This window comes from Amphiprion ocellaris, chromosome 1 (genome assembly GCF_022539595.1).
Source record: "Amphiprion ocellaris isolate individual 3 ecotype Okinawa chromosome 1, ASM2253959v1, whole genome shotgun sequence".
Taxonomy (NCBI): Eukaryota; Metazoa; Chordata; class Actinopteri; family Pomacentridae; genus Amphiprion; species Amphiprion ocellaris.
Window position 1 is genome coordinate 16,639,303 of NC_072766.1, and position 22,265 is coordinate 16,661,567.

General features: G+C 38.3%; 1 protein-coding gene and 1 long non-coding RNA gene across 2 annotated transcripts; one reads left to right on the forward strand and one right to left on the reverse strand.

Annotated features, from left to right (window-relative positions):
- Positions 1-6,035: 6,035 nt before the first annotated feature.
- On the reverse strand, positions 6,036-12,458 carry LOC129349826 (uncharacterized). The gene is made up of 2 exons (XR_008602972.1): positions 8,050-12,458; positions 6,036-6,253 (listed from the first exon to the last, which is right to left on the reverse strand). It is a non-coding gene; the product is annotated as an uncharacterized LOC129349826 (long non-coding RNA).
- A 3,970-nt stretch (positions 12,459-16,428) lies between these two features.
- On the forward strand, positions 16,429-22,244 carry cgref1 (cell growth regulator with EF-hand domain 1). The gene is made up of 7 exons (XM_023295476.3): positions 16,429-16,622; positions 17,788-17,893; positions 18,104-18,178; positions 20,192-20,265; positions 20,538-20,662; positions 20,791-20,892; positions 21,013-22,244. The coding sequence occupies exons 1-7, from the start codon at positions 16,592-16,594 to the stop codon at positions 21,277-21,279; spliced, it is 780 nt and encodes a 259-aa protein (XP_023151244.1). The 5' UTR covers positions 16,429-16,591; the 3' UTR covers positions 21,280-22,244.
- Positions 22,245-22,265: the final 21 nt, after the last annotated feature.

The following is a 22,265-nucleotide window of genomic DNA, read 5'->3' on the forward strand; positions in this document are numbered from 1 at the left end:
CCAAAATTCATGATGATTTTTTTTTTCAAAGAAAACCTTTCTGGAGTGTTTTTCACGCCCTCCTTTACATTATTTCATCATATGGCACGTTTTTACAACATGTTTGAAAAATGGCATTTTTTTTCGACATAGTATAGTAAGGCGTTTTTTTTTTTGCACCAAAATTCATGATGATTTTTTTTTCAAAGAAAACCTTTCTGGAGTGTTTTTCACGCCCTCCTTTACATTATTTCATCATATGGCACGTTTTTACAACATGTTTGAAAAATGGCATTTTTTTTCGACATAGTATAGTAAGGCATTTTTTTGTGCCAAAATTCATGATGATTTTTTTTTCAAAGAAAACCTTTCTGGAGTGTTTTTCACGCCGTCCTTTACATTATTTTATCATATGGCACGTTTTTACAACGTCTTTGAAAAATGGCAATTTTTTTCGACATAGTATTGTATTGCGTTTTTGTTTGCGCCAAAATTCATGATGATTTTTTTTTCAAAGAAAACCTTTCTGGAGTGTTTTTCACGCCTCCTTAATATTATTTCATCATATGGCATGTTTTCACAACATGTTCAAAAATGATATTTTCGACATAGTATACTATGGCATTTTTTTTGCGCCAAAATTCATGATGATTTTTTTTTCAAAGAAAACCTTTCTGGAGTGTTTTTCATGCCCTCCTTTACATTATTTCATCATATGGCACGTTTTTACAACATGTTTGAAAAATGGCATTTTTTTTCGACATATTATAGTAAGGCGTTTTTTTTGTGCCAAAATTCATGATGATTCTTTTTTTCAAAGAAAACCTTTCTGGAGTGTTTTTCACGCCCTCCTTTACATTTCATCATATAGCACGTTTTTACAACATGTTTGAAAAATCGTGTTTTTTTTCCGACATAGTATAGTAAGGCCTTTTTTTGCGCCAAAATTCATGATGATTTTTTTTTTCAAAGAAAACCTTTCTGGAGTGTTTTTCACGCCCTCCTTTACATTATTTCATAATATGGCACGTTTTTATAATATCTTTGAAAAATGGCAATTTTTTTCGACATAATATAGTAAGGCGTTTTTTTTGCACCAAAATTCATGATGATTTTTTTTTTCAAAGAAAACCTTTCTGGAGTGTTTTTCACGCCCTCCTTTACATTATTTCATCATATGGCACGCTTTTACAACATGTTTGAAAAATGGCATTTTTTTTCGACATAGTATAGTAAGGCATTTTTTTTGTGCCAAAATTCATGATGATTTTTTTTTCAAAGAAAACCTTTCTGGAGTGTTTTTCACGCCGTCCTTTACATTATTTTATCATATGGCACGTTTTTACAACGTCTTTGAAAAATGGCAATTTTTTTCGACATAGTATTGTAATGCGTTTTTGTTTGCGCCAAAATTCATGATGATTTTTTTTTCAAAGAAAACCTTTCTGGAGTGTTTTTCACGCCCTCCTTAATATTATTTCATCATATGGCATGTTTTCACAACATGTTCAAAAATGATATTTTCGACATAGTATACTATGGCATTTTTTTTGCGCCAAAATTCATGATGATTTTTTTTTCAAAGAAAACCTTTCTGGAGTGTTTTTCACGCCCTCCTTTACATTATTTCATCATATGGCACGTTTTTACAACATGTTTGAAAAATGGCATTTTTTTTCGACATGGTATAGTAAGGCGTTTTTTTTTGCGCCAAAATTCATGATGATTTTTTTTTTCAAAGAAAACCTTTCTGGAGTGTTTTTCACGGCCTCCTTTACATTATTTCATCATATGGCACGTTTTTACAACATGTTTGAAAAATCGCATTTTTTTCGACATAGTATAGTAAGGCGTTTTTTTTGCGCCAAAATTCATGATTTTTTTTTTTCAAAGAAAACCTTTCTGGAGTGTTTTTCACGCCCTCCTTTACATTATTTCATCATATGGCACGTTTTTATAATATCTTTGAAAAATGGCAATTTTTTTCGACATAATATAGTAAGGCGTTTTTTTTGCACCAAAATTCATGATGATTTTTTTTTTTCAAAGAAAACCTTTCTGGAGTGTTTTTCACGCCCTCCTTTACATTATTTCATCATATGGCACGTTTTTACAACATGTTGAAAAATGACATTTTTCGACATAGTATAGTAAGGCGTTTTTTTTGCGCCAAAATTCATGATGATTTTTTTTTTCAAAGAAAACCTTTCTGGAGTGTTTTTCACGCCCTCCTTTACATTATTTCATCATATGGCACGTTTTTATAATATCTTTGAAAAATGGCAATTTTTTTCGACATAATATAGTAAGGCGTTTTTTTTTGCACCAAAATTCATGATGATTTTTTTTTTCAAAGAAAACCTTTCTGGAGTGTTTTTCACGCCCTCCTTTACATTATTTCATCATGTGGCACGCTTTTACAACATGTTTGAAAAATGGCATTTTTTTTCGACATAGTATAGTAAGGCATTTTTTTGTGCCAAAATTCATGATGATTTTTTTTTCAAAGAAAACCTTTCTGGAGTGTTTTTCACGCCGTCCTTTACATTATTTTATCATATGGCACGTTTTTACAACGTCTTTGAAAAATGGCAATTTTTTTCGACATAGTATTGTATTGCGTTTTTGTTTGCGCCAAAATTCATGATGATTTTTTTTTCAAAGAAAACCTTTCTGGAGTGTTTTTCACGCCTCCTTAATATTATTTCATCATATGGCATGTTTTCACAACATGTTCAAAAATGATATTTTCGACATAGTATACTATGGCATTTTTTTTGCGCCAAAATTCATGATGATTTTTTTTTCAAAGAAAACCTTTCTGGAGTGTTTTTCATGCCCTCCTTTACATTATTTCATCATATGGCACGTTTTTACAACATGTTTGAAAAATGGCATTTTTTTTCGACATATTATAGTAAGGCGGTTTTTTTGTGCCAAAATTCATGATGATTCTTTTTTTCAAAGAAAACCTTTCTGGAGTGTTTTTCACGCCCTCCTTTACATTTCATCATATAGCACGTTTTTACAACATGTTTGAAAAATCGTGTTTTTTTTCCGACATAGTATAGTAAGGCCTTTTTTTGCGCCAAAATTCATGATGATTTTTTTTTTCAAAGAAAACCTTTCTGGAGTGTTTTTCACGCCCTCCTTTACATTATTTCATAATATGGCACGTTTTTATAATATCTTTGAAAAATGGCAATTTTTTTCGACATAATATAGTAAGGCGTTTTTTTTTGCACCAAAATTCATGATGATTTTTTTTTTCAAAGAAAACCTTTCTGGAGTGTTTTTCACGCCCTCCTTTACATTATTTCATCATATGGCACGCTTTTACAACATGTTTGAAAAATGGCATTTTTTTTCGACATAGTATAGTAAGGCATTTTTTTGTGCCAAAATTCATGATGATTTTTTTTTCAAAGAAAACCTTTCTGGAGTGTTTTTCACGCCGTCCTTTACATTATTTTATCATATGGCACGTTTTTACAACGTCTTTGAAAAATGGCAATTTTTTTCGACATAGTATTGTATTGCGTTTTTGTTTGCGCCAAAATTCATGATGATTTTTTTTTCAAAGAAAACCTTTCTGGAGTGTTTTTCACGCCCTCCTTAATATTATTTCATCATATGGCATGTTTTCACAACATGTTCAAAAATGATATTTTCGACATAGTATACTATGGCATTTTTTTTGCGCCAAAATTCATGATGATTTTTTTTTCAAAGAAAACCTTTCTGGAGTGTTTTTCATGCCCTCCTTTACATTATTTCATCATATGGCACGTTTTTACAACATGTTTGAAAAATGGCATTTTTTTTCGACATGGTATAGTAAGGCGTTTTTTTTGCGCCAAAATTCATGATGATTTTTTTTTTCAAAGAAAACCTTTCTGGAGTGTTTTTCACGGCCTCTGTTACATTATTTCATCATATGGCAGGTTTTTACAACATGTTTGAACAATCGCATTTTTTTCGACATAGTATAGTAAGGTGTTTTTTTGCGCCAAAATTCATGATTTTTTTTTTCAAAGAATACCTTTCTGGAGTGTTTTTCACGCCCTCCTTTACATTATTTCATCATATGGCACGTTTTTATAATATCTTTGAAAAATGGCAATTTTTTTCGACATAATATAGTAAGGCGTTTTTTTTGCACCAAAATTCATGATGATTTTTTTTTTTTCAAAGAAAACCTTTCTGGAGTGTTTTTCACGCCCTCCTTTACATTATTTCATCATATGGCACGTTTTTACAACATGTTGAAAAATGACATTTTTCGACATAGTATAGTAAGGCGTTTTTTTTGCGCCAAAATTCATGATGATTTTTTTTTTCAAAGAAAACCTTTCTGGAGTGTTTTTCACGCCCTCCTTTACATTATTTCATCATATGGCACGTTTTTACAACATGTTTGAAAAATCGCATTTTTTTCCGACATAGTATAGTAAGGCCTTTTTTTGCGCCAAAATTCATGATGATTTTTTTTTCAAAGAAAACCTTTCTGGAGTGTTTTTCATGCCCTCCTTTACATTATTTCATCATATGGCACGTTTTTACAACATGTTTGAAAAATGGCATTTTTTTTCGACATATTATAGTAAGGCGTTTTTTTTGTGCCAAAATTCATGATGATTCTTTTTTTCAAAGAAAACCTTTCTGGAGTGTTTTTCACGGCCTCCTTTACATTATTACATCATATGGCACGTTTTTACAACATGTTGAAAAATCACATTTTTTTTCGACATATGGCATTTTTTTTTCCCCAAAATTCATGATGATTTTTTTTTTTCAAAGAAAACCTTTCTGGAGTGTTTTTCAAGGCCTCCTTTACATTATTTCATCATACGGCACGTTTTTACATGTTGAAAAATCTATTTTTTTTCGACATAGTAAACTATGGCTTTTTTTGCGCCAAAATTCATGATGATTTTTTTTTCCAAAGAAAACCTTTCTGGAGTGTTTTTCACAGCCTCGTTTACATTATTTCATCATATGGCACGTTTTTACAACATTTTGAAAAATCGCATTTTTTTAGACATCGTATATTATGGCGGTTTTTTTGCGCCAAATTTCATGATGATTTTTTTTCAAAGAAAACCTTACAATAGTGTTTTTCACAGCCTCCTTTACATTATTTCATCATATGGAACGTTTTTACAACATGTTGAAAAATCACATTTTTTTTTCTACATAGTATACTATGGCTAAAATTCATGATGATTTCTTTTCCCACAAAAATTCTATGTGGTCAAAAATGTCACAAAATCGTCATAGTTTGTTTGTGGTCAAAAATGTCACGAAAACATCATAGTTTAGTATGTGGTGAAAAATGGCGAAAAAAAGTCATAGTTGAATATGTGGTGAAAAATGGTGAAAAAACGTCATAGTATGTGGTCAAAAATGATGAAAAAACGTCATAGTTTAGTATGTGGTGAAAAATGGTGAAAAAATGTCATAGTTTAGTATGTGGTCAAAAATGGTGAAAAAACGTCATAGTATGTGGTCAAAAATGGTGAAAAAATGTCATAGTTTAGTATGTGGTCAAAGATGGCGAGAAAACGTCATAGTTTAGTATGTGGTGAAAAATGGTGAAAAAACGTCATAGTTTGACGTGTTCAAAAATGGTGAAAAAACGTCATAGTTTAGGATGTGGTCAAAAATGGTGAATAAAAGGTCACAGTTTAGTATGTGGTCAAAAATTTGACCAAAACCTCTTAATTTAGTATGTGGTCAAAAATGTCACGAAAACGTCATAGTTTAGTATGTGTTCATAAATGGCCAAAAAAACATCATAGTTTAGTATGTGTTCAAAAATGGCCAAAAAAACATCATCGTTTAGTATGTGGCCAAAAATGGCGAAAAAATGTCATAGTTCAGTATGCGGTCAAAAATGTCACCAAAACGTAATGTTTAGTATGTCAGGATTCCTACAGCTTAAGGCAAGTTAAATTCAAGACTTTTTAAGACATTTTTTATTGCCATTTGAAATTAAATTTAAGACCAATTTCACAATAAACACAAATGAAAAAAAAAACACCACATCAATTACATAGGGTTAGGGACAATTTTACCCAAATGTTTATTTTAACATAAAACATGACTTTTTTGTCCAGTGAAAAAGTTTTTTTTCTTTGACCACACCTCCAGGCAAAATTCCTTCAGTTGCAATATGTTCTTGCTGCAGTAGCTCCAGGAACTTCCAATTAACGTTTGGTCCATCCATGGAGGCGGACAACGGCTTACGCCTATCCAGGTCCTTGGCACCTTCCTGGGAATAAACAATGTTGAAGCACATGAAGCATATAAAAATCATACTGGATTAATCCAGTATAGATTTAGCAAACTGTCATACAGCATATTGTCTTTGTAACAGATGGAAGGCTGACACAGACAAGATATCAATAATAACACCTTAAAGCGATATTCCACTTTTCAAGAATAATCCACTCAATATGTACTCACCTCTACGCCCATGTGAGGATGGGTGAAGATCTTCTGTTCACAAAACAATCCTGGAGTTTCAGCAGAAAACAGCATTGCAGCTAATTAGAATGAATGATGACCATGGATAAAATCAACCACCACAGAGAGCAGAGACATTTTGTGTTCGTTTTTTTTACATTTTATCCATGGTCACCATTCACTGTAATTAGCTGCAACGCTGTTTTCTGCTGAAACTCCAGGATTATTTTGTGAACTGATGATTTTCACCCATCCTCATATCAGCATAGAGGTGAGTACATATTGAGTGCATTATTCTTGAAAAGTGGAATTTCGCTTTAATAAGTCAAAGCTGAAGACCATCAGTGGTGGACGAAGTACTGAACCCCAGTACTTGAGTCAAAGTATAGATACTCCTGGTCAAATATTACTCAACTACAAGTGAAAGTTGCTCAGTCAAAATTTTACTTGAGTTAAAGTAGTAGAGTTCTTGCTTTAAAAAAATACTGAAGTATTCAAAAGTACAAATTACAAAGTACATTTTATAATATCAATACATGCTGTATTGTTTTCACAATGCATATACAGAACCTTGTAACTTTCTGAAAGCACCTGATGATGCACTGACCTGCTTGTAGAACCACTCTGCTACATAAAGCCTACAGAAACATCTATAAAAACTTCAGCATAGAAATACAGTCAAGAACAAAACGGACAGCTGTTGTCAATTTCTGATGTAAATGTATTAAAATCACATCATAAAATGAGATTGAAGCCAACTCTAAGGAGTTCTCCAAGTCTGTTAAATAACTGAGATTTCTTTCTGTCTTCAGGAGCAGTATATACATGAATTATGAGGTATTTTTCACCTCAATAAAAACAATCCAACTTTAAAAGCTACCTGGAATAATGAATAATTATAATAACATCTTGAGAATTCATTTTGTCTTTCTCCTGCTGTCACTATTACTGCTTTTTGTTTAAATAACAGAGGGAGAGCTTGCTTGCTCTTGTTCCAGAGTGCACCTGGATGACGTATTTCCACTTTTACATCAGTCCCATTTGAGAGGAGCTACTGTGATCAGTTTCCTTTTGTGAGGAACACAGCATGTGACCAAATGCATTTTAGAAAAGAAAAAACAGCAACAGCTGACTTCAAAGCTTAGTCGAAAAGTAACAACAACCTTCCTAGAAATGTAGTGGAGTCAAAAGTACAGTATTTGTCTTTGAAATGTAGTGGAGTGAAAGTCACAAGTTTCCAAAAAAAAACAAATACTCAAGTAAAGTACAGATACTCACAAAATGTACTTAAGTACAGTACTGAAGTAAATGTACTTCACTGCTGTCCACCACTAAAGACCATACAATATAAACAACACTTGTACAATATAATGTGATCCAATACAGCCATGACTTCTACCTTTACAAATATAATAATGTTCAGTTTTGATTGACACTTTCAGAAAAGATATGAACTTCATTACTGATGTTGTAATTTGCAGTGGTGTTGAAGTGGACTGCATTATATTGAAAGTTTTGGTCGCTACATTTACACGCATGAGACAGGCAGAATGATGTTTCTAATTTTCTGCTTCCATAATAATTTGTTTGTCGCCTACTTACTTTGAAATGGCGTAGTAAATCCTCAGCTGTTCCATGTCCCATCAACTGCGACCCCGAATATCTTGACTGGACGTGATCTTCGCACCAATAGCGGATATGCAGATCCAGTTGTTTTGTTTTCGTGGTCTGGTTGAGGCTCTCGCCAAACATTAAAACAAACGTGTCCTTGTTAGCATCCGCAACAAGCTGCTCTGAAATGTACGGGGCTAATCCAAACCTGCTGATGTAGGCCGTCTGGTCGGAACCGCATGCAAACGAGTGGGAATGTCAGAGTCTGGGAACACAACACGGAAAAAGCCTCCAACTCCCTCATTTGACTGGTATGATTGGTGTTTTGTCACGGAGTTCAGAGACCACAGTACCTGTGCTTTCAGTGTAGGCGTCCACCCGAACATAGTCCGGAGATGCGATGCTGCGGTCCTGGTTGTTGATATCGGGGCTGGGGGTGGAGACGAGAGTAGAACAGAACTGGGAAATACCCGGCGTTTGATGGCAGCTTGATTTCGAGGCTTTATGTTTTGCGCTGTGCATGTATGACTCCACGGCCTTCACTCCCATCGTGCCGAGTTTGAAACATTTCTTGCACAAAATACACCGGTGCCTCGTACACTGCCTGGTACCGCTTTCAGCCGTGAAGATAAAACTTGGTTGGACAGCCAATTTTCGTTGAATTTACATTTTCCCATGTGGTCCAAAGTTGCTACATGAACGACGTGCGTCTGCGATTAGAGTCCCGGCTGCAAACACATCACTGTTTTGTTGGTTCCGCTATCGTGATTGTGCGATGTTACCTCGAAAGTCATTCTGTAAATTATTTAAATAAATGAATAAATGAATAAATGTTACCATTTATTTTGAGGTTTGAGACCAATTACAATCATAAACTCATACATATCACGTGTTAATATTTTTAAGACGTTTGAAAGATTGATTTAAGACATTTTAATGCCAATTAAGGCCTTGTTTTTAGATTCATGAATTCAATGCCTTTTAAGACTTTTTAAGGATCCGCGGGAACCCTGACTTCCTCATCTTAGAGAAGAACTGGATCAGACTGAGACAAGGACATGTTAGGATTTATTTTTTTAAGGCACTGCTAGCTGAACACTGAACTTGATGTTACATATGAGTAATGCAATATTGATATTAATAACCATTTGTTGTGTAATTAATGTATGAGTTGTGTTGACCTGAGTAGAGAGAGAGCATTAACCCCAGGCTCTGAAGGGTTAAATACATGATGGATACACACAGGTCAGGCTGGAAACTACAGCTGCGCGCACACACACACACACACACACACACACACACACACACACACACACACACACACACACACACACACACACACACACACACACACACACACACACACACGAGTACAAAGAGTGTTTTCACACACAGCACATTGGCCTTGACACACAGCATGTCCTTATAATGTAACAACTAATTGTACTGAAACCGCTAAACTCAAGGTTGTTTAAGGGTGGAAACCATAATAATCCTCCCTATGAGACACCACCAGTAGCTGCATCACATCTCAGCTAACAGAGGAATAAGACTGACAGGTAGAGAGCAGGAAGAGGTTTCTAGGAGGTTCTTTTACAGGATGGTTCCTGGAGATTGGATGAATCGTGTGCCAGAGATATGGACGTATCTGTACACCAACCAATGGGAGAACTAAGTCTACACCAGGGTTATCCCCACCTTTAGCCAATCACTGTTCAATATTTGAATGATATGTTTGTTTTCTATAACCAATCACATTTCACCATACAGTACAAAAAGGTTCTGTTCATATCAGACTTTGTCCTTTTCTGGGAGGCTGTTCCAGACAGAAAAGGTCCTTGATCAAGATTCTTTTGAGACACTGATGGTAGAAAATAAACGGCTTAATTGGAGAGAAGTAGTTTGTTTTCTATCTTCAAAAAACGAACCCGCTCAACAGACACGAGTGTCAAAAAGAATTTATACAGAGCAACTAACTTTCCACTGTCAAATAATAAAAACAAGGGTTTTCTTGCAGTGAGAATTGTTTTTACACCATCCAAAGAGGTTTGAGCAGGCACCAAAGGAAAATAGTAACAGAACTTAGTATGAAATCCGTTTTCACATTTTGGGTTCCAATTACTCAAGCATTATTGATGTGTCTGTTACTGAATAGTGAGAAAAACAGAAAAATACTCAGATTTTTGTCAGATGAGTTCACTCTACAGCATTTTATTAATCATGCTCACTGCTGTGTGTCGTCAAACATCCATTTTAAGAGAAGAAAAACTAACCCTAACCCTAACCCATCTGTTGTGGGGGACAGGAGGACAGCAAGACACCTGTCCTGGGGACAGGATGACACAGGAAGACACTTGTCCCGGAGGACAGGAGGAGAGAGAAACACAGGCAAATGTCCTGGGGGAAAGGAGGAGAGACAGACAGACACCTGTCCTGTGGGACGGGGGGGAGGGAGAGAGAGAGACACAGACACCTGTCCTGGGGGACAGGAGGACCGAGAGAAAGACACCTGTCCTGTGGGACAGGAGGAGAGAGAGAGAGACACAGACACGTGTCATGGGGGACAGGATGAGAGAGAGAATGAGAAAGACAGACATCTGTCCTGGGGGACAGGAGGAGACAAACAGACACAGACACCTATCCTGGGGGACAGGAGGAGAGAGAGACACCTGTCAAGGGGATCCAGAGGAGAGAGAGAGAGACACCTGTCCTGGGGAAAGGATGAGAGAGAGAGAGAGACACCTGTCCTGGGGAAAGGATGAGAGAGAGAGAGACACCTGTCCTGGGGAAAGGATGAGAGAGAGAGAGACACCTGTCCTGGGGAAAGGATGAGAGAGAGAGAGACACCTGTCCTGGGGAACACTCGGGCTGGAACACCTGGGCAGTCATTAGCTGTAACACATTAGATCTAATACAATAGCTGTAGTCCAATAGATGATAGGCATTAGCTCTCATACGTTACTTTAATACATTAGCTGTTATACAATAGCTGTGGTACAATAATAATAGTAATCATGGATTAGATTTATATAGCGCTTTTCAAGGCACTCAAAGCGCTTCACAATGAATCCATTATTCATTCACTCACACATTCTCACTCGGCGGTGGTAAACTACATTTGTAGCCACAGCTGCCCTGGGGCAGACTGACGGAAGCGTGGCTGCCAATGTGCGCCTACGGCCCCTCCGACCACCACCAGCATTCACACCCATTCATACTCCAGTGTGAGTAGCAGCACTGGAGGCAAGGTGGGTAAAGTGTCTTGGCCAAGGACACAACAGCACATGACTAGGACAGAGCGGAAATCGAACCGCCGACCCTTCGATCATTGGACGACCCGCTCTGCCACCTGAGCCACAGCCACCCCACGATAGGTAAAATACATTAGCTCAAATACATCACTAAAAACTGAGCTGTTATACATTAGCTGTAGTACAATAGATGCAAACAAACGAACACTCGGGCTGGGGCTGGAACACACAGGAGGAGAGAGACAGACACCTGTCATGGGGGACAGGATGAGAGAGAGAGACAGACACCTGTCCTGGGGGACAGGAGGAGAGAGAGACAGACACCTGTCATGAGGGACAGGAGGAGAGCGAGAGAGACCGATACCTGTCATGGGGAAGAGAGACACCTGTCCTGAGGGACAAGAGGAGAGAAACAGACATCTGTCCTGGGGGACAGGAGGAGAGAGAGAGACAGACACCTGTCATGGGGGACAGGAGGACAGAGAGACACCTTTCCTGAGGGACAAGAGGAGAGAGAGACAGAGCGAGACAGACCCCTGTCATGGGGGACAGGAGGAGAGAGAGACAGACACCTGTAATGGGGGACAGGAGGAGAGAGAGAGAGACTTGTCCTGGGGGACATGAGGAGAGAGACTTGTCCTGGGGGACAAGAGGAGAGAGAGACTTGTCCTAGGGGACATGAGGAGAGAGAGAGAGACACCTGTCCTGGGGGACAGGAGGAGAGAGAGAGAGACTTGTCCTGGGGGACATGAGGAGAGGGACTTGTCCTGGGGGACATGAGGAGAGACACCTGTCCTGGGGGACAGGAGGAGAGAGAGAATGAGAGAGAAAGACAGACATCTGTCCTGGGGGACAGGAGGAGAGAGAGAGAGAGACAGACACCTGTCCTGGGGGACAGGAGGAGAGAGAGACAGACACCTGTCATGGGGGAGAGGAGGAGAGCGAGAGAGACCGATACCTGTCATGGGGAAGAGAGACACCTGTCCTGAGGGACAAGAGGAGAGAGACAGACATCTGTCCTGGGGGACAGGAGGAGAGAAACAGACACAGACACCTGTCCTGGGGGAAAGGAGGAGAGAGACAGAGACTGGTCTTGGGGGACATGAGGAGAGAGAGAGACAGACAGACACCTGTCCTGGGGGACAAGAGGAGAGAGAGACTTGTCCTAGGGGACATGAGGAGAGAGAGAGAGACACCTGTCCAGGGGGACAGGAGGAGAGAGAGAGAGAGAGACTTGTCCTGGGGGACATGAGGAGAGGGACTTGTCCTGGGGGACATGAGGAGAGAGAGACAGACACCTGTCCTGGGGGACAGGAGGAGAGAGAGACACCTGTCCTGAGGGACAAGAGGAGAGAGAGAGATACAGACATCTGTCCTGGGGGACAGGAGGAGGAAATGGAAAAAACTGACCTTTTTTCGTTTCTGTCTCTTACTGATTTTACTTTTTTGTTATTCTAAATATGAAATGAAAATCAAAGCATTTTTTAAATTTCGTATATCCCTTTTTGATCATGACACGGAAAATTTTAATTTTTGTATTTTAAAACTAAAATCAAATAACCACTTGTTTTTCGTTTTTCAATACCCGTTTCAGAACGGAAAATCCAATTGCCAAAATATACACGGACCGAACTTTCAGCTGTTCAACTCATTATTTTAAGTTAAAGTGGCTAAAATGAAATGTATGTTTTTTGGTTTGAAAGTTGTCTGAAGATAAAACATAAACATTTGGAATTTTAAAAAAACAGAAAGTAACAACCAGTGTGAGTTCATTTGACTAAATCATGAATGTTGCTGGATAAAACATCATCAAACACCACATAAGGAAACATCTTTTGATAGAATTCTTCCAGAAATTCAAAAACCACTTCAAACGCCACACTGTCAAATCCAAATTTGCAAAGCAGAACCTCAATTACACACCAATTTCCACACAAAAACACAGGGGCAAATGCAACTACACTTCTCACCGCTGTCTGCACACATGCTGGAGCTTTTCCTTTGGATCGCTAAGTAATACTGGGCTCTGAAATGATCTTTGCTGAGGCTCTGTTATGCTGCTTTCTGTCCACTCAAGCTGTAATAAATTATACTGCAGAGGAAAAAGCATCTCTGTGGAGTGAAATCTGACCCTGACTATCATTGGCAAAGTGTGTGAAAGTGCCCCATGTGCTTATTACCTGATGAAATTGGAAACAACTTTTGGCTCATAAGTGCCGAATGCTAAGTGACTTTATTGCTGCAGCCTTTAAACAGCGTCAGCCCGATAACACCAGTTACTCTGGTGTTTCTATTGAACTGAAAAACGCCCAGAGTCGGGCAGCAGCAGACTCATCTTAACAATAACAGACCATTCTGTTTGTTGTAATCTGTGAGAGTAACATCGCCAATTTTAGACTGCCAATTTCCTCCATCATGTCTCCATCTGTCTATCTGCTGCCTGCTGTGTGTGAGAAAAAAAATGCTTTCTAAATGAAACGCATTACACACAAACACTAGACAGCAATTCATGTTAACAATTACACAGTAATCTCACTTCCTGTAAGAGAGTGTCAGTGGGATGTTTGTGCACCAGCCAGCTGTGAAATAATGAGCTACTACCATGCTGAGCCATTCAGTGAGTCACGCACGGAGACGTTTGAGTGTGCTACATGTCTACAACTACTTTGCGTCTAGTTATGTCGAGCTGTGATTGCTGTTTCCTGCCCACCCCTCTAACTGAAGGCCAGAGTTTTCCCTCTGACCTGTGTGTAACTGTATATGGTCAAGTGTGTTGAAGGTTCTTTCAATCCACATTTGGAAACTGCAGCTCTTGTTTATTTAAACCTCGTGTCGTCCTGCGGGTTAAAACTGACCCGCTTTAAAGTTTGAAAATGTGGAGAAAAAAAATATTTTCACACTGAAACTTCTGATGTCCACATTTTCAACATTTTTGGGAAATCTTTGAACATTTTTTGGTGGAAAAAAAAATGTTTCTTAAGAACATTCACAAAAAAAAATCAACCAAAATCCAGTGAATTTCGCTGGATTTTGGTTGAATTTTATGTGAATGTTCTTAAAGAAAATATTAGAAGTTTTACTGATATATATGTAATCACTAGAGATTTTTAGGATTTTTTTGGAATATTTTTACTCATTTTTTGAAAATACAAGAATTTTCTTGCCAAATTGAGGGAATTTTTTCAAATAAAATGTTTAAGGGAAACTTTTGAGGCATTTTTGGAATTTTCTTTCTGAAGGTTTTGCAAATTTTCAGAAATTTGGGGAATTTTTTGCAGATTTTTTTCAGACAAGGAAACAATATTTTTTGGTGCCCATAAATGAGGACAACAGGAGGGTTAAAATCCACTTGAACATGCTGTAGCTATGGGTTGTGAGCCACAAAGAGTAATTTATTACTTTTAATTAGTTACTTTAAATGCTATATACTCACGCCTGACTGTGGAAATACTATCACCTGTCAGTTTGCACAGCTCTTATACAGACACTAGATGCAATCTGGGAAAAGTTATGCTCACACAGTCAAATTAAGCCTTTTAATACAGACTAACCTGAGCTGTTACTGTCTTGTCACCATGGGGTGAACACACAGAAAGAACTTCCTCAGTAATGAATTACATAAGACAAACTTGATTTACTTGTAGAACATTTCCCCTTTAACTATTTTGGATAATGTTTCAGGTGGAGTTCAGATGCACGCGCAAGTGTAAACCACTAGGAAAATACAAGTCAGAATTAAAACACCGCCTACTAAATGGCTGAAGCTTTACAGTATGTGAAGTTACACGGGAGCAGATTGATGCTGTTCTTCTATCACACAGTCCAGGTCTCACAAATATGGAACTTTTAGGATCAGTGAATGTCCTAAAATGATCAGACCAGGCAATGACAGAGGTGTTCTGTTTGAACTGACCTTGTGTCTTATTCAGCTTCTATAGACTGACCAGTGTGGCTTTGAATAACAAGACTATTAACATACCTTCCCACAATACCTCATGAGAATTCATTCAAATAAAGGGATACAGTGACACCTTGTGGTCAAATACCAGGAGTACAGAGGATACTTCTGCCTTTCACTGCTTCTTGTACTGTTTGTATTAAACTCAGCTAAAAGGAAAGATAGAAGTACTTTATTTCACATACACTCTAAAAAAATGTATTTTGGCTCATAAAAAAAAATTTGCACACTTAACTTGAGTCAGCCTTTTTGACTTAGAAAAATATTGTTACTGCAGAGATTATTTGCTGTCAGAAATTGTAAAAATTGTGAAAACAATGGTAAATACCCGCAAAATAATGACATCTTTAGCTGATTAAAATTCAGAAAAACAGTGCAATTTAACTGCACACATTATAAAGAAACAAATGACCATTTGTAAAACTGCAAATTTTTGTTGTGGACAATTTGGGCCTTTTATAAACAGTCGCTGTGTAAATTTGTATTATTTCGTCATTTTCTTACAGTTCTAATGTGTAATTTAACAAAACAGATGAAATCTGCAAAAGTAATAGTTTTATACAGTAATTGTTTGCTTTTTTCAATCCCTAAAGTACCTAATTTTTCTTTCAAATAATGTTAAATATATGTAAAATAACGACTTTTTTTGCAAATTTAGATACAGCAAAAATAGGGTGACGTTGTCAAAAAATACTATTTATAAAAAATACAGATTTCTAATGTAAACTTTTTTTTTTTTACAGTTTTGACCTGTATTTTATGGTTAACATGCAAATTAATATTTTTTTCCGTTTTCAGTATTTTTTCTAGATATTATCAGTAATTTAAAAAAGCAGAGAAAATGTGTAAGATAACAGATAACAGAACAAATATATCATTTTTTGACAGTGCATGAGTCTGGACCTAAACCGTCAGCTGGAGGATGAACTGCTAAATAATAATATAACTCTAATCAGAGGTATAATAACAAACCCTCTCTGTCTGTTTCTGCACTACACTCGTGTTAGAGCAGCTCACAGAGACGGACCTGAAACTCTACACTGAGCTTTGAGCCTTATTCCTCCACCGGCGCTACCGGATCGGTGAAGACGTGGCGGAAAACCCGGATCGAGGAGCACAAAGAGCGACCGGCTGCGCAGCCGCAGTGACGCGGCGGCGGCGCCGCTTCCACGTGGACCCTGTCATTGACCAAAACACGCGCCGGTCTCCGTGGCAGCCGGGGGGGCGCGCGTGCCGCCGCTGTTGCGCAGTGCAGACCGGGAAGCGCGAGCAGGGCGGAGCGGGCCAGAGGTGCTCTCCAGATGTGAACCTGTAACCAGAAGACATGACGCCGCTCACCGTCCGACCGCAGACAGGTACGTTCACCGGCACCGTGAGGACGTTTACCGAGTGGTTCCTCCGGCCGCAGACAAAATATTCATCCTGATAGCAGCGCAGCGAACCTCCAGTCCAGACGACCGCTTTACAACCAGACATGTTTATCATTATATTTGCCTTAATGCACGACTGAAGCGTCAGGTCAGCCCAGGAGGAGCCTCCAGGCTGCGGTGCTGCAGTGGGCTGCTGCGGTCTGTCCTGGGTCATGTGTCTTCATATGAGGAAGCGGCGCTGCGCAGCTCAGTGCGGATAAAGCAGCGCTGCGCACATCTGAGGCAGCAGTTCACCTCAATTTACTTCACATATTTAACATCCGGTTGTCTTAATGGACTAGAAACACATTAGCAATTTCACTGACCACCGGAACTGTGTGGATGGACAGTGCTGGGCTATAAATAGATGCAGAGGGTTTAATTGATTTTAGTGAACCATAAGTGAAGCTGCATGCTGCTGTAGTGCCACAGTGGCTGTTCTGTGTTTGTGTAAGTGTAAGAACACTGTAGCAGTGGAAAACCAACTTTGTACGGGTGTTGTGTGACTGTTGTGGAACATAAAGTAGATTCAGAAATAATAAATGTCCACCAGAATCACACTCAGGCCTCCAGAAGCCCAGAGCCAGAGGTATAGAGTCACACTCAGTCTCATAGGGACGTTTGTCTTTCATACTCATCCAACCAGGGTGAAAATGGTTTAGTCTAACTGTTCCACTAACAAGAAACTGTAATGAGGAATTATTTGTGTGGACCTTCAGGAGACAAGATAAGACCTGCAAGGCCTCCCCAGCATAAACAGGAGTGAATGACAAACAAATCCTCACATATGAGAGCACACAGCTCATATGTGAAACATGGAAAATAAGAATATACCTACTAGAAAATCGTAAACCAATGAAATAAAGACTTTCCATCGCAGTGAGCAGCCTCACCACTCAAATTCTCACATTACCTATTTAGAAATGTCATTATCATTTTATTCCAGCAATCAAAATCCTGAGGTACCAGTCCTGTACATTGCAGGTCTGTTATGCTTAATTTAGTTTCCTGCCATGTTAATACTTGCAGTTAAAGTGTTGTTTGTGGGCAGATGAATGGATGATGTGTCCAGATGTGATATGAGGTGTGTAACCAGTCTGCGTACTCTCAGGTGTGTTCATGGAGTCCCACCTGGACCGGCTGCTGTCCTGTGTTCTGTCTCTGTCTCTGCTCATACACCTGAGTCTGGCTGCACCGGGGCTGCCTGGGACACAAAGGTAACCTCACGTTTTACATTCCAAGTCATAAATATTTTGGACACAAATGTGTTGTCAGCGCGGCCTAAAGCTAAAAACACAAACTTCTTTTCCTCAATATTGTAACTGTTTGGCAGAACAACTTAAGGAGATTCAGTGAAAACGAAACAAAGGAAACAGGCTCTCTGATAATTTTTTTTTCATGGGAGTTTTTATTTGTGTATGCTACAGAGAGGAATCAGTAGATGCCCATCCCCCTTCAGGAGCACTGCCCAATCCCTTTGGCTCTGGAGAGGAGGAACGCAGGTGAGTGGCACCTGGACTGTGTGCAACATCTAAGTCTTTCTAAGCCATAAAACTACTTTAAACTGCCTCCTTTGAAACAGGAGAATCAACGCAGTTACTAGATAGGAAGCTCATTCTGCCAGTTTTCCTGCTGTATGTCTAAATATTGAAGTGACCTTTTATCCAGAGGGTGATACAGTTGTTCCATAGAATAAAGATATTTACTGTGCATTGTTTGTTAAACTACTTTTTGGCTTAGTTGTCAGTTACGTGCAAACACCATCCAAATTTGCATAGCTTGCAGTCAGTTTTGATGGACTCTGCAGCTCCTGTCTGGACTTTGGCTGCTCTGTTGTTCTGACGATGTGGCCTGCACCATATATTGATAAGATTAAATGTGCATTTCACTGCTTCATGTTGCGTTTATGATATATTTTTCCTCTGCGAAGATCAGCACACATATTGCAAATAGCATCTTAGCTCCATCACTGTATTGTACTAGTATGAATTATAATAATAATAATAATAATAATAATAATAATAATAATAATAATAATAATAATAATAATAATAATAATAATAATAATAATAAATAAGAGGTTCAGTTCCTCATGGGAACATGCACATATATGAGAGATGAAACCAGACTTGGTGCCGTAGAATATGTGTTTGTGATAGTGTGGCTGCGGCTTCTGAAGCAGTCTGAATGAATAGACGGCATTTTTGAATGAATTTTGACTAATCAAGTATTAAGACCACGTTGTCACTGAATCAAGAGAAAGGTGAAAAATACAAAGTAATGTCCAGCATATTTCTCCTACAGCTCAATTTAACATCAAACAGAGACTGAGGCCATTTTCTCACTTTTCTTAAATTCAGCTCCTGAGCCTTCCTCTCAACTCAGCCTGATCCCAATTTAAACTGTTCAAAAGCTTTTTTTTTTTTTTTTTTTTTAAGCATCTCTTTCTCACTGCACTGATGCTTGTTTGTAACAATCAGCCTCTTGAGATATCAGTGAGATCCAATTTTATTTTTTTGATTAGTCTATAAATTAACCTGCACGATTCTGTTGCGACAAAGAACATTTTCCTCTGGGGTACCACTGGAGCAGCTTCAGTTGTTGAATCTGTATCTTGTCCGAATGCCGTTTTAAGTCTTGCGTAAAGCACGCGACACTCTACTCCTGAGCAGGACGGAGTGCAGACTGGCTCAAACAGTATCACTGTCATCACTGCCTTCTGCTTCATGTAGCATAGTCAGCTTCCAAAAACTAAGTAGGTCAACAAATATATAAGTAATCTTGCTTTTCAATTGTTTGCTTTGTAATGAGGTCACACCTCCTTCTGCTATGTTGAGTCATGTGTGTCAAGACCTATTTAAGCACTCCAAAGTTCTTCCCTGCTGTGGCTAAATATCATCCAGTATAATTCTACCTGTTTAGTACCTGTTACATAGAAAAATATAAACACTCAAGAGAATTTTATTGTCCACCTAAATATCTACCAGTACACAGTAGGAAGAAGTGTCATTTTTCTGCAGGCAATGATGCTATAGTTAATATTTAAAGGGATAGTTTGGTTTCTTTAAAGTGAAAGTACAGAGGTAGATGAAGGTCTGTTTGGAGCACAGCAGCTAAACAATGAACTGCTGTGGATTTCTTCAGCAATAAAATGTACTTTACCCACCTAAAAAAGGCCCAGATTTAAAAGAAAAATCCACATCAGTTAAACTATGTGCTGTATTTGGAATGTTTTCACTGCTGTCAGACAGCCTTTCTGATGGAAAACTGTGGCAGCTGTATTGATATATGGTCTCTGAAGCCAGCTTAGTTCACTGACAAAAACTGGATCTTTACCTCGCTGAATAGAGGAGTGCTGGTTTTAATAAATGCACCCAAGATATTTTGTCTATTGTTTCTCACAGATTGTGCATCCAGTATGAATCATTCCTTACAGGGCTGAATACATCTGACTCTTCAGTATTAATACTTAATACCTTAATATTTTTCTAAAATCTACACTGTGTACACTGCAGGCTTCTACAGAGTTACATTCAGTCCAGTCTAAAGAACGACCAGGGAGGACCGGAGATCAACACCTGGGAACAAGGTAGACAGCACCCCACACTTTAATTCTAACTCTAATTATACAGGCAGTTGGTGATGAAGATATTTAAGGACATCTCAGGTTCTAATAAAGTAATTTTCTATCATTTAGCATTTTGAATTTCAAACTCTTTACGTCTGACATGGAAATGTACTATCTTTAAAATGTTTATTGTCAGCTGATAAAATGTCTAAAAGTTTGTTGTATATGTTCACAGTTTCGTTCTGTGCATTCACAGCAGGTGGAATTTAACATGTCACTCTGCTTTGTTTCAGAGATTTTCTTCCTGTTTGGCCTGTATGACTATGATCGTAGTGGGCTCTTGGACGGCTTGGAGATGATGAAGCTACTGTCAGACTACAACTCCCATCATAGACCTGAAGCACAGGCCAATGAGCAGGTGAGCAGAAGAGACTGTAGGTGTGTTTGGACTGACAGGGTATTTGTGTGTACTTGCATACTTTCTGGCCCGTTAATCTGACTTGCACTACGTTTATGTGTTTGTGTGCACATGTCTCCTGAGTTCAGGTGGTGTCCTTGGTAGATTTCTTACTCCAAACTCAGGATCTAAACCAGGACGGCCTGCTGGCACCTTCTGAGCTGCTCTCTCCTCCACTGACTCACACACAGGTACATTATTATTTTATAATACATTACACACATTTGCATTTACTGAGCAACATCTACTTTAATTATCAGCTTCATTGTTGTTGACTGCAGTAACATTACATCACACTTTCCTCCAAAAAGGACTCAGGCAACAACAATGCACACCACTCAGAGCAGGAGGTGGAGGAGAAGCTACCAAACGCTGATGAGGAGAATGCAGGAGCTGAGGAGGCTCAGAATGAGATTCAGCCTCTAGCAGAAGAAGAACCTCAACAGGAAGTAAAGACAGAAGAAGAAGCCATAAAGCAAATAGATGCACATGAGAGACAAGAAATCCCAGAAGCCCTTGCAGCAGATCCGGAGCAGCACCACCAAGTCCCTGTACATCAGGGCCAACCAGAGATATAAATACATGCACACTTATTAGAGAAACAACCACTCAGTCAATCTGGCCTTTTTAATCAGTCTCCCCACAAATGTTTTTTGTCTGGATCTGAATTCTAAGAGATTATTTTAGTGGACTGTCAAGCATGTAGATGGTTTAAGAGAAGTTTGTGTTGAAAGCATTCCTGTCACTGTATTAATATGGTCTTCCTCTGAATGCAGTGATTACGAGAGCTGTTAAAGGGAAAAGTTGTAAATTCAGAATGCAATCATCCATCATTTACAGACTTTTGAATGCTTTCTACTTGCTAAATACACTTTATTGCTTTAATTGTATTTGTCTGCCATTTTCTGTCATCCCTGAGAAACTGGCCATGCTTTTAATGTATTTGGTTTTACTATGTTGAGTCATTGCTTATACCTCCACTGGTTTCGTTTTTTCATCCCTGCATCGTTTTCCTGGACATTACTGGTACACTTATTCAAATGTCAGTAGACATTTTCGTGTGCACATCGATGGGCCTTATCATCTTTGTCCCACTTTTAATGCACATTTTCCATTTAGCTATTATGCACAAGGAACACATGAGGACTGTTATTTATTTAAACCAGTCTGATCTCAGACCAGTTCAGCCAGTCTGCTGAGGCATGCTATATGTCATAGACATAAATGCTGTCATCTCTCGCAATTTGCTCATCTTAGTAACACTCCAGCAATAGTTTAAGTAAAATGAATGCTTAATGAGTTATAGCCTTTGCCCACCAGGCTTGTGACCACAGACTTCAAATTTTTCATCTTTATAATTAAGGTTAAAAGGCCCCGTTAAAACAGCTTTAAAAGTAATATGATGTAAAATTCAGTCTGTCTGCAAACTTGAAATGTATTTACAGTATGAAAGGGTTTCCTATTTGTTGAAACGCTTTGTTGACTTTTTTTTAATCATTTGCATTTATACAGTTGGAAAAAATAAAGCAAACATTTCTTTGTCCTCTTCTTTGTCCCAGTTCAA

What these genes read in the sequence shown, in the direction of transcription:
- cgref1 (XM_023295476.3), top strand. Translation starts at nt 16,592, where the DNA reads ATGACGCCGCTCACCGTCCGACCGCAGACAG. An exon ending in GGGCTGCCTGGGACACAAAG is followed by an intron (nt 17,894 to 18,103) that starts GTAACCTCACGT and finishes TGTATGCTACAG; the next exon opens with AGAGGAATCAGTAGATGCCC. An exon ending in GATCAACACCTGGGAACAAG is followed by an intron (nt 20,266 to 20,537) that starts GTAGACAGCACC and finishes GCTTTGTTTCAG; the next exon opens with AGATTTTCTTCCTGTTTGGC.